Source organism: Terrapene carolina, unplaced genomic scaffold, assembly GCF_002925995.2.
Source record: "Terrapene carolina triunguis isolate 2854851 unplaced genomic scaffold, T_m_triunguis-2.0 Scaffold30, whole genome shotgun sequence".
NCBI classification, from domain to species: Eukaryota; Metazoa; Chordata; order Testudines; family Emydidae; genus Terrapene; species Terrapene triunguis.
This window is the reverse complement of record NW_020664381.1, coordinates 8591339-8607333: the sequence shown is the minus strand read 5'-3', so window position 1 is coordinate 8607333 and position 15995 is coordinate 8591339. Positions and strand designations below refer to the sequence as shown.

The window sequence follows — 15995 nt, the reverse complement described above, 5'->3', positions numbered from 1 at the left end:
AGTGTATGAATCTTTTCAATAGTATGTTCTACATAGAACTTTACAGTAATTAGGAAGCTTAAATAGTGTAGAACACAGCTGTCTACTTACAAAGCAGTTCTTCATGCAAAGAACTCATACCAGTACTAGGAGATCTGCACTTGCTCTTCATTAATTTCCGGGTGGAATTTAAGATGCCATTTTTAATCAATAAAAGCTGTAAATGGTTTGGGCACAGTACCATGTGTGATACTACAGCAAATGCCTCCCTGCCAGAATCCCACCCACACCCTGTGTGACAGGGTTATCTCACAAACACCAGGCTAAATCATAGTGTTCCATATGGAAGGCAGCTTTTACAGGTTCTTTGGAGGGCGAATTATGCCCCGCCTGTTCTAAGCCAGCCAGAGGCAGAGTATCTGGCAGCAAGCCACAGAAGGGAGTATGGCCAGTACAAGCTCTGCTGCAGCTCTGAAATATCTCTAGAAACTGCCAATGAAGGCAATATCCCATACTTATCAGAATTGTTGAAGACACTGGGCTGCAGAAATGTATTCTTCTTTGTATTAATACTTAAACAGTACCCACCCACCCCCATAGCTCGTGTCTAAACTTGGGTGGGCCAAGCAACAGAATAGACCTTTGTTTAGGAAACCAGTAATGATATAAATCCACAAAGACAGTAGAATCTATTAAACTACTTCAAAGGTCTGGAAAGAAAAAATACGGTATTGAAATTGAGAGTCTAAAAAACGAACAGACCAATTAATGAAAGAAAAATGGAGATCAACTCAGTTCTACTGTTCAAGACTCATCCAATTCTCTGGTAAAATCTCTTCATTGACCATCATAAACAAAAAGCTGCATTAACAACTTTGAGTTGTCAAATAAACAAACTGCAGCCAGAGAATACAACTCACAGTCAGTTAGGGAATATGAATACAGATGATGAAATCATGTGCGTTCAGCTCTTTTTGACATACTCAACTTCTTCAGACAGTATAGGAAGGTCTGGTATGATCTGGAAGTCTTCTACTTCCCCTCTAGCACATTCAAAAATTGCCAATCCTGCTTGACCAATTCTCTTTCTTGTAGCTTGAGTGAAACCTCAGGATATCAGTACAGTGACCTGAAGTCTTCCTCTTCAGTACAGTACCTTCTTAGCCATAACAAATCTTTTCCTGAGTACCAAAACGTGCTCACTGCAACTTAATGCAGTGGATCGTTGTCTGGACAGCAGGAAAGTGAGCCTGGGGCTCCGTTAAATGTCCCTACTGCATTTGGGTTATGAAGGCGGGAAAAGTGAACAGACTAACCCGAGCAGCATCAAGGGGAGAACTGGAAATGGCTGAACCTGGTGGGGGCACTGACCCACCATATGGACTGGGGGAAGGGAGAGGTATTTATACCCTATGTATTCTGGAAGGAATTCACACTCTTTCTCCTCAGTCATTGATCTGCACCACTCACCCTCCCTCTAATGTGAACAGAGCAGGACCTGGTTTCAAGACCGGCTGTGGGCTTGCGCTAGTTCACTATTTTTCTTTTTGGGGCTAGAAAGGAATTCCCCCGTCCCCCCCATCACTAGATTGGCAAATTTGGGGTGGGTTTTTGACTTTCTAGAGAGCAGGTCAAGGACCTGGTGAAGTAGGTAAAGAGATTAGGTCAAGATGTCACAATTTCATAGGCAGTAGGTGTGGCAGGTAGACAGTGCAGGTGCTTATTATTATTCACAGATATGTTAAGTGAATAAAGTTGTGGCTTAATTAAACCACATCCACTGCCTCTTGTCTTTCTTCCAGAGACAATGTGAACATTAGCAATACTGTACCTATTTTCAAATATATCTACTCTCTGAGCCAGATAACCAGAGGAGGAATCCTATTTAATCAGTAACACATACGACTATAGTCTTCATTTGGCTGGTTATTAGATCCCTTTCTTCCCACAATGAAAAAAAAAAAAGAAAGGCCATTCTGTAAACTATCAAACCTCTTATGGAGGATGCTGATAACGGGGGTAACTGCTATTTTAAAATCAAAGGAACCTAATTTCCTTCCATCGTAAGAGTCAACATTTTTCCTCTTTTGATCAAGGTATAAAATCAGCCACTTTACATACCTAAATTCACTCTGGTCATTTTATCTGGTATTTTCAAAGTAGATTAAGAGAGTTAGGTGCCCCACTCATTGCATTTCAATGGGAGTTGGAAGCCTAATTTCATTAAAACTAGGGCTGCCAAGCGATTAAAAAAATTAAAATCATGATTAATTGCATTGTTAAACAATAACAGAATACCATTTATTTAAATATTTTTGGATGTTTTCTACATTTTCAAATATATTTGATTTCAATTACAACACAGAATACAAAGTATACAGTGCTCAAATTATTTATTTTTATTACAAATATTTGCACTGTAAAAAAAGAAATTGTATATTTCAATTAATCTAATACAAGTACTGTAGTGCAATCTCTATCATGAAAGTTGAACGTAAAAATGTAGAATTATGTACAAAAAATAACTGCGTTCAAAAATAAAATGATGTAAAACTTTAGAGCCTACAAGTACACTCAGTCCTACTTCAGCCAATTGCTCAGACAAACAAGTTTGGTTACAATTTGCAGGAGATAATGCTGCCCGCTTCTTGCTTACAATGTCACCTGAAAGTGAGAACAGGTGTTCCCATGGCACCATTGTAGCTGGTGTTGCAAGATATTTATGTGCCAGATGTGCTAAAGATTCATATGTCCTTCTTGCTTCAACCACCATTCGAGTACATGGGTTCTGCTTGATAACAATCCAAAGCAGAGTGGACCGATGCATGTTCATTTTCATCATCTGAATCAGATGCCACCAGCAGAACGTTGATTTTCTTTTTTGGTGGTTCGGGTTCTGTAGTTTCCGCATCCTAGTGTTGCTCTTTTAAGACTTCTGAAAGCATGCTCCACACCTCATCCCTCTCAGGTTTTGGATGGCACTTCAGATTCTTAAACCTTGGGTCGAGTGCTGTAGCTATTTTTAGAAATCCGACATTGGTACCTTCTTTGCATTTTGTCAAATCTGCTGTGAAAGTGTTCTTAAAATGAACATGCACTGGGTCATCATCCAAGACGTATAACATGAAATATATGGCAGAATGCAGATAAAACAGAACAGGAGACATACAATTCTCCCCCAAGGAGTTGAGTCACAAATTTAATACATTATTTGTTTTTAAATGAGCATCATCAGCATGGAAGCATGTCCCCTGATATGGTGGCCAAAGCATGAAGGGACATACGAAGGTTTAGCATATCTGGCACATAAATACCTTGCAACGCCAGCTACAAAAGTGCTATGTGAACGCCTGTTCTCACTTTTAGGTGACATTGTAAATAAGAAGCAGGCAGCAGTATCTCCCGTAAATGTAAACAAACTTGTTTGTCTTAGCGATTGGCTGAACAAGAAGTAGGACTGAGTGGACTTGTAAAGTTTTACATGGTTTTGTTTTTGAGTATAGTTACGTAACAAAAAACAAAACAAAACTACATTTGTAAGTTACACTTTCACGATAAAGAGATTGCACTAGAGTACTTATATGAGGTGGATTGAAAAATACTATTTCTTTTGTTTATCATTTTTACGGTGGAAATATTTGTAATAAAAAATAATAATATAAAGTGAGCACTGTGCACTTTGTATTGTGTGTTGTAATAGAAATCAATATATCTGAAAATGTAGAAAGACACCCAAAAATATTTAATAAATTTCAATTGGCATTCTATTGTTTAACACTGCGACTAATCACGAGTAATTTTTTAATCTCAATTAATTTTTTGGGCGTTAATCGCGTGAGTTAACTGCGATTAATCGACAGCCCTAATTAAAACCCTTTGAAAACCTCAGCTTTTATTCCCAGTGCCTCCTATGCCTCTGAACAATACCCAGCAAATCTAGAAAAAAAAAATGGTGGCAAATTAATCAAAGCCACTAGCACAGATACAGTGCAAACTGAAACCAAAACTAACATTGCTCTGCAAGCTATGCATATGTTGCTGGAGAGTCTCTGATTTTTAAATTGATCACCTTTGGATTGTTTGGCATAAAGTTAAAATAAATCTATACATCTCTTAAACAATTTAATTAAGTAATATATCTAGGATGGAAAGAAGTTAATTTGATTCAGACCTTCCATATCATAGTCTGCAGAAATCTCAGCATCTTCACAAAGCAAAGTGGAGCTGGTTGATGAAGGCAATCCAACCATCTTCTCTAGATTCATCTCCTCTTCCAAACTTCTGATCCAGTCTGAGTTTTTCAAGTTAATGTTTATGATCCTTCCTAAAAGCTGAATTTCCACATGATAAAAAAAGACACACTCCAAGTACAAAAATTAACAACTAAGCACTAAAAGTCAGGGATCTAAATAAAAAAAATACAGAAACACAAAAAGCACATTCTGCTATACAGAATATTATGAACAAGCCTCTACGTTTTTCAGGATTTCTGTGACAAAACAATGATTTTTGGGGCTTTTTATGAAAAGGCATGATCTTTTTCATTCTCATCTTCCTACTACACAGCAAGTGTGTTCCAAGAGTTTTGACCGATTTGTTTCTTTTTTGACATTTTGACATCTTCACTTGCTTTTTAACTATTAATTACAACTATTTAATACTTTTCTAATTAAAAATAAATGTAAAACTATTGTCTGCATTTAAAAAAAATTAAAGTATGACTTTTGCATTCTTCACTCTGACAAAAGCATTATTTTCCCTTTTTTTGTCATGACAGTCAGCCTTAATTTTGAGCTAAGCAAATCGTGATGATTCTGTAATATGGACTGATACAATGTTAGGATTCAATCCTGCAATCTGACCCATGAATTGAACTCCTACTCCCTGTGTGGCGCCTCAGTGACTTCAAAGTTATAAGAGTCTACCTGTGAAGATCAGATTACAAGAACAAAGTCTTATTAGGGATCTAGCCAATTCCAAACCTGAATAGAGGTTACTATGTACCACAGGTGAAATCCTCGTCCCAGTGAAACCAATGGCAAAATTCCCCAACAACTTTAATAGGGTCAGGATTGCTGAGAGCCACTGAACCAAACTGTGAACCCTGTATATAATGGAAACCACTTCAAGCCAGGGGGTGCTGCAGCACCCCCCGAACCCCTAGTTCCAGCATCTATGCACAGGAGTGCTAAATTTTGGATTAATAATATACTCTACCATAAAAATGAGAGCCTAGTCCACACTGTAGTCTCAGGACACTTACTTTTCTTTGATTATTTGCTTAAAAAACAAATGTATCAAACCAGTAAAAAAAAAAAAACCAAAAACCTCATTTTTTTTCATCCTTTGAACTATAAAAAAGTGAATTCATTTGCAGAAAAATAAATATTAATAGAAGTTAAGATATCAGATTTTAAGGCCAGAGGGATAATTATGATCATCTAGTCCAGGGGCGGGCATGAGAGCTGCATTGGGTTTCGTAAATTGTATGGAGGGCCGGTTAGGGGAGGGGGTCGTGGCCCGGTCCCCCTCCTATCTGCCCCTCCCCTGGGACTCCTGCCCCCTCCCCCCCCCCCCCCCTGCCCCCCCCCCCCCCCAACCACCACCCTGGACTCCTCAGCCCTCTATCCAACCCCCCCTGCTCCCTGCTCCCTGCCCCCTTACTGCGTTGCCTGGACCAGTGGCTGGTGCTGCTACGGCCGCGCCGCCCGGATGGAACCGGGCCACGCTGCCTCCACCGCCGCCGCCACCATGCAGCACAGAGCACTGGGTCAGGCCGGGCTCTGCAGCTGCGCTGCCCCAGGAGCTCACAGCCCCGCCGCCCAGAGCATTGCGCCGGCGGCGCAGCGAGCGAGCTGAGGCTGCGGGGGAGAGGGGACAGCAGGGGAGGAGCTGGGGGCTAGCCTCCCGGGCCAGGAGCTCGGGGACCGGGCAGGACGCTCCCGTGGGCCGTAGTTTGTCCCACCCCGATCTAGTCTGATCTCCTCCATAACACAAGCCAAAGAACCTCATCCATTTGGCCTGGGATCTACTTAGATATAGGCACTTTTACAACTGGTATAGCAGCTTAAATTACTAAACACGGGTGACAATGACTTCAAATGAGTTCTGTCTGCTTCTGCTAGGACTAAATATGGCCCCATATTTACACGAAGGTTCCAGTTCAGCAAAGAACCTAAAGTCGGGCTTAAGTTCATATCTATTAAGCAAAGCATAAAGTATGTACTTGAATCCCATAGAAGTAAATGGGATTGAAGTACATAAATGCTTGGCAGAAGTTGCACGTTAACAAGTTGTTCTCCTGCTAATGCTGCTTATTTGCAAAATGCAGTTTACCATAGTTAAATTGCTGAGTGATAATGAAATCAAATTCAAAAGGAGAGAGTATATGTTACAAATCTGCATGCTGAGTGTTAATCTGCTAAGAAACATTTATCTAGAAAACCTGAAAACCACACAGTGCTTAAAGAATTACAATTTAGCAAACTACAGATAATTTCAGTAATTTGTACTTTACCTCAGTACCATTCAGGTCCAAAGCGCTCAAAGCGGAGCTTCCTTCCAAAAATGTTACCCACATTTTGTCTTCTACAAACCTTCAAAGTACATTGACAGATAATGTTGAAATGACAAAATATGATTGAACTACTTTGTTATCTATCATCTATTGACTATCTTATCTTATAAACCTTCGTAAATGAAGCAATAAAAAAAATCAAGGCAAAAATAAATTAAAATTTTCCATTTTAAAAATAAGCCTATTTATTTGGTTCATAGTTTCCATAATCTGTTATTACTTTAAACCAGAAGACAAAAGACAGTACAAATGAAAATCATACAGTACAATTTTTATTTCCCTCTTAGGAAACACTGCTGTGGCACATTATTAGATATCTGCCTAAAGTACTCAAAGTTAAATCATATTGTGGCATATGTCAAATCGTATTATCTGTCTGTACGAGTACAGTATATTAGATGCAATTTTCTTTGCTTTATTTTTATATATAAAGTTCGGTTTTACTATCCACTCATCATCAAAGCCTTTTCCTTACATATATCTTGGGCTTTATGCCATATGAGAACAAATAAGACCCTATAAGAAAGAAAGGAGGGCATAAGGGCTTGAACCTGCAAGGTGTTTAATTCCTTCTACTCCTCCTACTGGATTAATGGAAGGGCTCTCAGCACCTTGCAGGATCTGACTACAGCGCTGGTCCTACAAGCTACTCCACATGATTTCAATGGGGACTAGGGTGACCAGGTGTCTGGTTTTCGATCGGAACACCCAGTACAAAAGGGATCCTGGTGGCTCTGGCCAGCACTGCTGACCAGACCATTGACTGTCTGGTTGATGGCACCGCGCAGCAGGGCTGGCAGGCTCCCTCCTAGCCTTTGCGGGCAGCACACCCCTCGGCCTGAGCCGTTTCCCGCAGCCCCCATTGGCCTGGAGCGGCGAACCGCGGCCAGTGGAAGCTGCGATCGGCCGAACCTGCGGATGCGGCAGGTAAACAAACCGGCCCAGCCTGCCACGGGCTTTCCCTGAACAAGCAGCAGACCGGCTTTGAGAACCACTGCTCTAGAACCACTTAAATTTTTCTGGTATGTGAAAGTATGGGTGACAGGGTGGGTAGCAACCCTTCCCAGCATTGAGATTAATAAAGTTGCAGCCTCCTGCTTAAAATCCATCAGTGTCTGTCCTCGTTCACTGATGTATTCAGATAAATATAGACATGGTAAGGCTGCAAAAGGAAATGATCATAAGACTAGGTTACGTAAGCCTCATGAATTTCCCTTTCAGCTGTCTCCATTGATAAAGCATTACTACTAAGCTGGACAGCTTCTCTGGCTACTGATAAATTAGTTGCCACCAAAGATGCATCCAGGTTGCCAACAGATAACTGAGCAGGGAACATGACAAATCCACCCTCCACCAGTGGGTAGTGGATAGAAACGAAAAGGAGAAAGCAAAACAGAAGACAAGAGAAGAGTCAGAAATAGGGACTCCTCTAGATCTTTTAAATCTCACTTCCCTGTCAACAACCATGATTTTGGTTTCCTTCTTCACTTCAGGTTTGTGTCAAGATGCCACTTGAAGTCAAACTGACCTGTTTGAGGACTCATTTAACAAGATTAAAATTACAAACTGACTTTTTTCTACTCTGTATCTTCTATTTCCCTTTATATTCAGTTTCATAAGAATTGATGTTTTTATCATCTGCCACCTGTCCCAGAGACTACAGATGGACTTAGTTGCTCATCGGTTTTTACCACGTTTGTCCCCAGTGTCAAATTATTGACTTTTGCTAGATCCTATTTTAAAATTGTATCTTTTCAACCCTTTGAACACTGAAGATGAATGGAATTGTTCTTAGCATAATGCAATAAAATCACCACAAATCTCTATTCCTTCCATGCCACTCAGCAAGAGCTCTTTTCTCCTTTCTTAGGTCCTTCTATGCACACCAATGTCCCCATCTATTTCCCCTTGGCTGCTAGGAAGTTTTCTTGCACAGAGCCTATCTAGGCGCATATTTAAATTCCGCTCCCAAGTCATGATATGGCCCACCCTCCACTGGCCAGATACCAAATTAGTTTCCATGGGAAATAGTTTCCAAAAGGTTAATATTTTGAAATTAAGTTTAAGGGAGGGGTAAAAAATAGAACCCACTGCCAATTTTTTGCTTTACAATTTTTTTCATCTCTTCTGGATGGAGAATGGAATACGGCACTTTATAAAAAAACAAACAAAAAAACCCACTAAATATTGATTGCTCTCATCATTGGCCACAATTTAAACAGATAGAATTGAGAAAATGTCTAAATTCAAACAATGAAGTAAATAAGAACACAAATGCATCCTAAGAAAGTCAGTTCAGAAAGTTGATAAGAAAGTTGATAAATAATAATAAAGAGTATTGGTTAAATGGTAAACAGAAGTGTTCTAACCTTATAAGTATAACTTCACCATAGGCTGCAAACTTCTGAAGAAGTTCATCAATCAAGTTATCATCAAAATAGTTTTCTTCTGGTGAAGAGCTTTTGATGGAGACCATTACAGTACCATCAGGTGGTCCCTGCACAGCAATCACCTCCTTATAAATTTTCTGTCTCTCTTCTGCCTCAACTTCAAATATATCTATGTCAATCAATGCAACAACAGGCCTTAAAGAAATATACATACATATATATGAAAAGTTAGAAAACATCAGAGTGCCTGAGGAACACAATAATAAAGCAAAAGCATTATATTTTAGATGGTTAAAGAGTAATACAGAAAGTAAAGTTTAAACCTATGATCAGATGTTTTCAGCTCTGCTCTTCCATAGTGCAACAAAGTACCAGGATTCCATGTGTAAAGGATATTACTTTCATCCTGAAAACTAGCATTCAGAAGATCCAGGTCTTCAGCTATAATAAGCATAAAAGAAAACAAAAAACAAGAGTGACCGCACAGACAGGCTAAAAAAAAAAAAAAAAATCTAGATATTAAACCAAACTGAAAACAGGATGGGGAAAATTGGAGGCTCTTTTACTTTACACAAATGCCAGTAACTGATATTGAGCTCTGGCTACTGCCATGCAACATTACACACAAAAAACAAAGGCGGGCATGTAAAGAAGAGCGAGGGCTATACATACTTTCTTGTTGAAATGATCTAACAAAATGAACAATTACTTTTTTCTGGTGTGAATTCAGTAGTAATCCTGAAACATTTTAGGAATTATGAATACTGCTGGAAAGCTAGTATAAGTAATTTAAATTCATATTGAATTAAACTTATGTAAACTCTCAAACCTGATCGGTCAAATGGCCATTTTCTTCTTCTCCAAAGAATCCGATCTGTCCATGCTGGCGTGCGACATTTTTCACTGGTGTCATAGTCATCAGAAAACAAGTCATATTTGTATGTAGGTGCAAAAGTTATCTTTCCCTCTAAAAATCCCCTAAAGATCTGCATAAACAAAGACATTTTGAGTTATACTAAAAGACAAAAAATGGGAAATCATTGTGGAAAACTTCCTGAAACTAATCAAAATTCTGTCTTCTTTCAACAGTGGGAAAAAAATGAGCCCAACCGTGTCTCTCAGAAGAATGTGAATCCATCTTCATATTCTAACTTTTGAATGCATCCTGCATCAGCCAACGTCTAAGAATTTGTCTATATGGCACAGCAAAGCATACCAGAGGGGTGCGATTCGTAAAGCCACTAATGTGCTGTGCTCTAACTGCCCATGTAGACTCTGCTGGCACTGTCTAAAAAGGTATGTAGTTTACATTAATGTAGTCCTGTATGAAATAGAACTACCTCAGCGTGAACTAGGTACCTTTTAGAGCAGGGGTCTCAAACATGCGGCCTGCGGGGTTCTTTCGTGCAGCCCGCCAAGCTCCCCACGCCCCCCCGCGAGCCCCGCACCACTCCCTGAAGCGGCTGGAACTATGTCCCTGCAGCCCCGGGTGGGGGTGGGGGGAAACAGTAGAGGGGAACAGCGGCCAATGGGAGCTTTGGGGGAGGTACCTGGAGGAGCAAGAGCAGCACATGGTGCCCTCCCCCCCCCCAGGGCTCCCGCTCTGCTCCGCTCCAGGAAGCAGCTGAGTGGGGCCAGGGCAGGCAGGCAGGGAGCGAGCCTGCCCTGGCCACGGTGTGCGGTGCTGCCACCCCGGAGCCGCTCTAGGTAAGCGGCGCCGGGCCGGAGCCCGCACCCCCCTGTCCGGAGCCCCCTGCCACATCCTCCCACACCCCAACTCCCTGCCCTGAGCCCCCTGCCACATCCTGCACCCCAACCCCCGCCGCACCCCTCACCCCTCCTGCACCCCACACCCCAATTCCCTGCCCTGAGCCCCCTGCCGTACTCTGCACACCTCCTGCACCTCAACTCCCTGCCCTGAGCCCCCATCACACCCCGCACCCCTCTTGCACCTCAACTCCCTGCCCTGAGCCCCCATCACACCCCGCACCCCTCCTGTATCCCCTGGGGGCAGGGAAGGGAAGGGGTGGAGTGGGGGCAGGGCCGGGGGCAGCAAGGGGTGGGTGTCAGTGATGTGGCCCTCGGGCCAATGCACTAGTCCTCATGCGGCCCTCATGGTCATTTGACTTTGAGACCCCTGTTTTAGAGTGTGCCAGCAGGGTCTATATGGGACAATTAGAACACAACATGCTAGCACATTCTACAAATCACATCCTTGTGTTGCACTTTGCCGGCGCTGTGTGAACAAATACTAGGACTAGACACTGATCTACATAGATTGGTCTATCCCACTATAGCAACATCTATATTTCTAAGCAGAAATGTTTACATCAGAGGTGCTTGCCTGGACAGAAGATGCATCCCATCAATGTCTCCCAACAAGTTACTAAAAACAAAAATGTCTTAAAAATGTCTAAAGGGAAGAGACATGGAAGAGCAGAAGTACAATAAGTGCAAAAGAAGATAATACTGTTGTATTATTGATCAAAGCACAAAAATATGAAAAATTCTGAGAATTCTGCGAAATCTGTCAAGAGTGCCTATAGAATTTAGGAGCATAGGTCCTATTAAACATCACTAAATCTCTTAGGCACTTTTGAAATTCTCCCCAATAACAAGTAAGACCAATTAGTCTGCTTCCCTAAAAGGCAGAGAAGCTTTCTCACTGGTGAAATGTATGCTACATAAGCAAGAACTCTGAGTCAACTGCTACTTTGAACTTGGTTTTGCGTTTGGCAATCTCAATAAAATTAAAGGAACCCTGAGATATGAATCTAACTTTGATCCCCTAGCCAAAGGCTGACCTCATAAATACAGCATTTGCCTGCTTTTCTTGTTTTGAAGGGACACAATCAACTTGAAATCTAGTTAATTTAAAAAAACAAAACAAAACCTAATTTAAATAGTTTCTGCTACTTTGCACACCTCTGAATTTCCCTGAGGATTTTTGTTTTTATAATATTCCTTTATAAAATGTTTCTCTCTCCACTGTTGCTGTGTGAAAGACCTACACAAATAAGGGAAAGCTAACTCCGGTAAAGGAGAAACTACCTATAAATAAAGTGTTGCCAAGCGCACAAAATAAACTAAAAAAATAGAAAAAATATTTGTTTAATGTTTCAACTATAGTATGCATTGATACTTTAACAATTGGGATAAAACACTTTCACACAGGAGTATGATTTTTACATTGCCAGTGTCAATTTGACTATGACATGCTAAAAAAAGTTGATGTCAGAAGCCTTGCTACAATAAACCCCCTAAAATCTTTTTGTTCCTAAATAAAGCCATGCTTTGATTTGAAGCTGCTATCAGTGTCTATTTGCTCGTTACTAAGTAGGTGATAGCAAATATATTCATTCTATTAACATAATTTGAATGCGACAAGTGGTGTTACCAAAAAAAAGATTTTACTATTCTCTCTTTTAAAAATCCAGTGCTGTGACAACTGCATTTGATAACCTTTACTGTTTTCTCTTTAATATGCTCCAAACACTATTCACTGGATGACAATGAAGTTTCTCTTTTATAAGGGACATCAAAAATCTCATTCTCAAAGCTAGTCATTGTAGTTGCACTACTAACAATTTCTTCAGAGCAACTGATACAAACATCCTACTGATTGTTTTTCCACTCCACCCTATTCCAGACTGGTGACTGGACAAAAGTGACAAGTTAACAATGCAATGCAGAAACAATCTTGCACAAGTACCCCCCCATGAAGTGGCTTTAGTAAGAGTTACAGTATGAAAAATAAAGGTCTCTTAAATGCAACATTTTCTAAAGAGTTACCTGTCCAGCATTTTTCTGGTTGACAAGTTGATCTCCTGCAATAAGGGAATCCCAATTCTGCTGGCGAATTAACTCCTTCACGTCCTCATTAGGAAGATCTATACGATAATTAAAATCGCCGCACCAAAATATATAGTCATGGGAAAAGAGGAGCCTTCCCTGAAAAATAAATACACGTTGAAATTAAAAACAACTGTGTGACAGAAATCTACATCTAGATGCGTGAGTAATACTTTATGAGCCTTTTCAATCTTAAAAATCAATGTAATTTCTATCTGCATATGTGTTTTCTGGTGGGGTGGGTGAAATACACATTTGTGGATACTGATCATCTGGATGGAGCCATATGATAACCAGACACACAGTCTCATGTGCAGAACATTAATGAAAGAAAAAAATATTTCATGAGATGACAGTCTCACATTTATGCAAGCGTTATCTGAACTGGATTTTAACAGATTTGATCATTCTGCTCTGGTTTCAAAAGGTGCTATAATGAGAAACCTGAACTCTGCCTCACAAAAGGCTTTTTAAGAAGAACAAAGAGCCACTTCCCTGGGATCATTTGGCATACTAAGATGATACGCTGCGAGAAAGGCAGCTTTGCTGTTCAGGGTAGATTGTAGACTTTTCAGCGATGAAAGATCTTTAGGTGTCAAACAATATTTTGTAACAAAGCCAGGGGCCTATCTAGCAAATAATTAACTAGGTGAGTCTCTTTTGTACCTCTCTTTTTGGAGTTTGATTTTTCCCCACTCTCTTTATATAATTTGCCAATCTAGTCTGCTTTCAATTTAAGACAACCCGATTCAGGTCTTGGAAATTGTCAGTGGAGACAATACATGTTTGAGCATCTTGTAGAGAAAATGAAACATGACCATCTCATATGGCTGAAATAGGAGAAAGCTGAAGGGGAAGGAACCCTCTCTTCAAACAATGCCACAGAAAACTAGCGAAGGTTAATTTAGGCATGATACTAATACTAAGTAGTAGGCAGAGTTATAAAACTAAACTATAATTAGTGATCACTGCTTGGATTTTTTTTTTTTTTTTTTTACAGCTTAGAATTCAACAAAACATTTTTCAATTTGTTCAAATTTCCAAATATTTACTTTATGTTTAAAATTTCTGTAGGATGTATGGCAGAGTACACCATGCTAAAGTTTTAGGAGTAATGCTCTTGGATTGTTAGCAGATTATCTTTGTTAGACTCATTTTAAAAATTAAAGTATCACACACTCTCAGCAGCTGCCCTAATGGCCTTAAGGATTTAATTTTTCTTTTATTATGGAATCCGAACAGCATTGTTGCTTACCATTGGGAAACTGAGTTTTCGGGCTATTTCTATGTAGTCTTCGTTTCTCTCTTTGACTTGTGATTGCCCTGCAGCAAAGTGACTACAGACAAAGCAAAGACTGGACGTATGAAACAACATTCGAATTGCTACTGCACCTTTATTGCCAGTAGCTCCTCCCATACCAGTCTTTACAGTATCAACAGCAACATCCCTAAAAAATAATGTAAATGTTTACTATTAAACCTTAAATCAATGACAAAATTTAGCAGCCATTAGTGACATTCAAACAGAGCTCTAACGGTCACTGAATGAAACTGGAGAAGTACAAAATAATGACAGGGTGTTGGATGTTTACATCATTTCATCATCAGTAATATGATCATCACATTGCAATACAGTGTTTTAAAGACATCAACTGGTTTTGAGCAGATAAGGCATGGCTATATGGATGCGTTCCAAGTCTTACAGGCAAGGTACAAGATTTCCAAATTTAAGATTACAGCATTTAAGCAACTACTTTTAACAGGAAATGCAACAGCTTTTCTTAAGTGCTGGTGTCAAGCCATACACACACTTCGCAAACCACTTGTGTTGGGTTTTATTTTGCAGCATAAAGCAGTCTGGCAAGCATACCAATTTTAGTATAGTTGTCTGCTCACTGACCTGATAAAAGGAGCATGCTGGGGTCTGATGAATACAAAGAGACAGACGCCCACCAACTGCTCAGAAGCCAGCAGCACATATTTGTTATCTCTTGAGATGGTCTTCTGCAGTTCAGCAGCCCACAGCTTCTGATTGGTTGTGCTACCAGTGTGATAAAAAAGCAGTTAAAAAAAAAAAAAAGACACCTACATATCTACAGTGTGTTGCATTTAAAGGATATTGTATAAAACAATGAAGTAGGCAAAAGAGAGATTGTCAATGGTCTTGAAGGGCAGGACAAGAAATGTAACTTGATGTGGGAAATAATGAAGGGATTTGAAGACTGATTAGACATGGTTACAGTGGTGAACAAAGTGGATGACATTTGCAGCTACATTTTGTACAGAATGAGGGGGAGGCAAAGTGCAAGTCCAGTAGGCCAAAGGAGGCTGCAGTTGTCAGCATGAGAAATAAGCCGGGCCTGAACAAGGGCTTTCATAGTGGGAATGGAGTGGAATCAACAGATTTTACAGAGGAAAAAAAATAAGCAAGGTCTAGTGCCTGCCTCCACAGTGGGGGCCAGTCTTATTAATTTGGGGAAGGGATAACAGCAGTCAGCATCACAATACGAAAATTCAACATTCACATGTTCATTCAGATTTCTCCAGTCTGAAGTATTAGAAGCCCCCCCCTTTTACCCCTCCCCCTTTTTTATGATAAAATTATCAAAATAAAATCCCCTTTCCCCAGGCAATACTGAGGGATCTCTTTTATTACTCCAAATTTGATGAGAGAAGCAACATCTTCTCCATCTCTTTGAAAGGGACCCCTGAAAAAGGAACGGAGAAAGGAGGTAGCTTGATGTGGAACTGAATCATGTAGTCTCTTCGCTGGTCTCGCCGCAGGAAGAGTCTGAAACATGAAACTGTTTGGGAGGAGCTTTCGGACAGCCTTTTTAATGAGATGGAAACTGTATAAGTGGAAGCTGCCTTTGGGTATATGAAGGAAGTAAATCTTTCACTAAAACAGCTAGGAGAAGCCCAAGGATTGGGCAGTTGATTTAGTCTCACTAAAGTTCCTCTTTAGCAGGAAGACCACTGAGACGTTAGAATCACAACTTTTGAAGGGCAGGTCTGTTCTGAAGTTCTTGGGAGAGGCCAGAGACTCTAGGGTCACAGTGTAACAGTGATTGTCACTGATCAGTCTTGTACAGTAACTCCTTGCTTAACATTGTAGTTATGTTCCTGAAAAATGTGACTTTAAGCAAAACAATATTAAGCGAATTCAATTTCCCCATAAGAATTAATGTAAATGGGGG

At 40.3% G+C, this 15995-nt stretch overlaps 1 protein-coding gene across 1 annotated transcript in view; it reads right to left on the bottom strand.

Annotated features, from left to right (window-relative positions):
* Positions 1–15995, bottom strand: part of LOC112118626 (synaptojanin-1-like) — a 122226-nt gene that overhangs the window by 39547 nt on the left and 66684 nt on the right. Inside the window, 8 exon segments of the mRNA XM_029911417.1 lie at positions 4151–4310; positions 6497–6575; positions 8926–9141; positions 9270–9387; positions 9776–9932; positions 12739–12897; positions 14054–14246; positions 14699–14839. Of these exon segments, the coding sequence (XP_029767277.1) occupies positions 4151–4310; positions 6497–6575; positions 8926–9141; positions 9270–9387; positions 9776–9932; positions 12739–12897; positions 14054–14246; positions 14699–14839 (1223 nt within the window).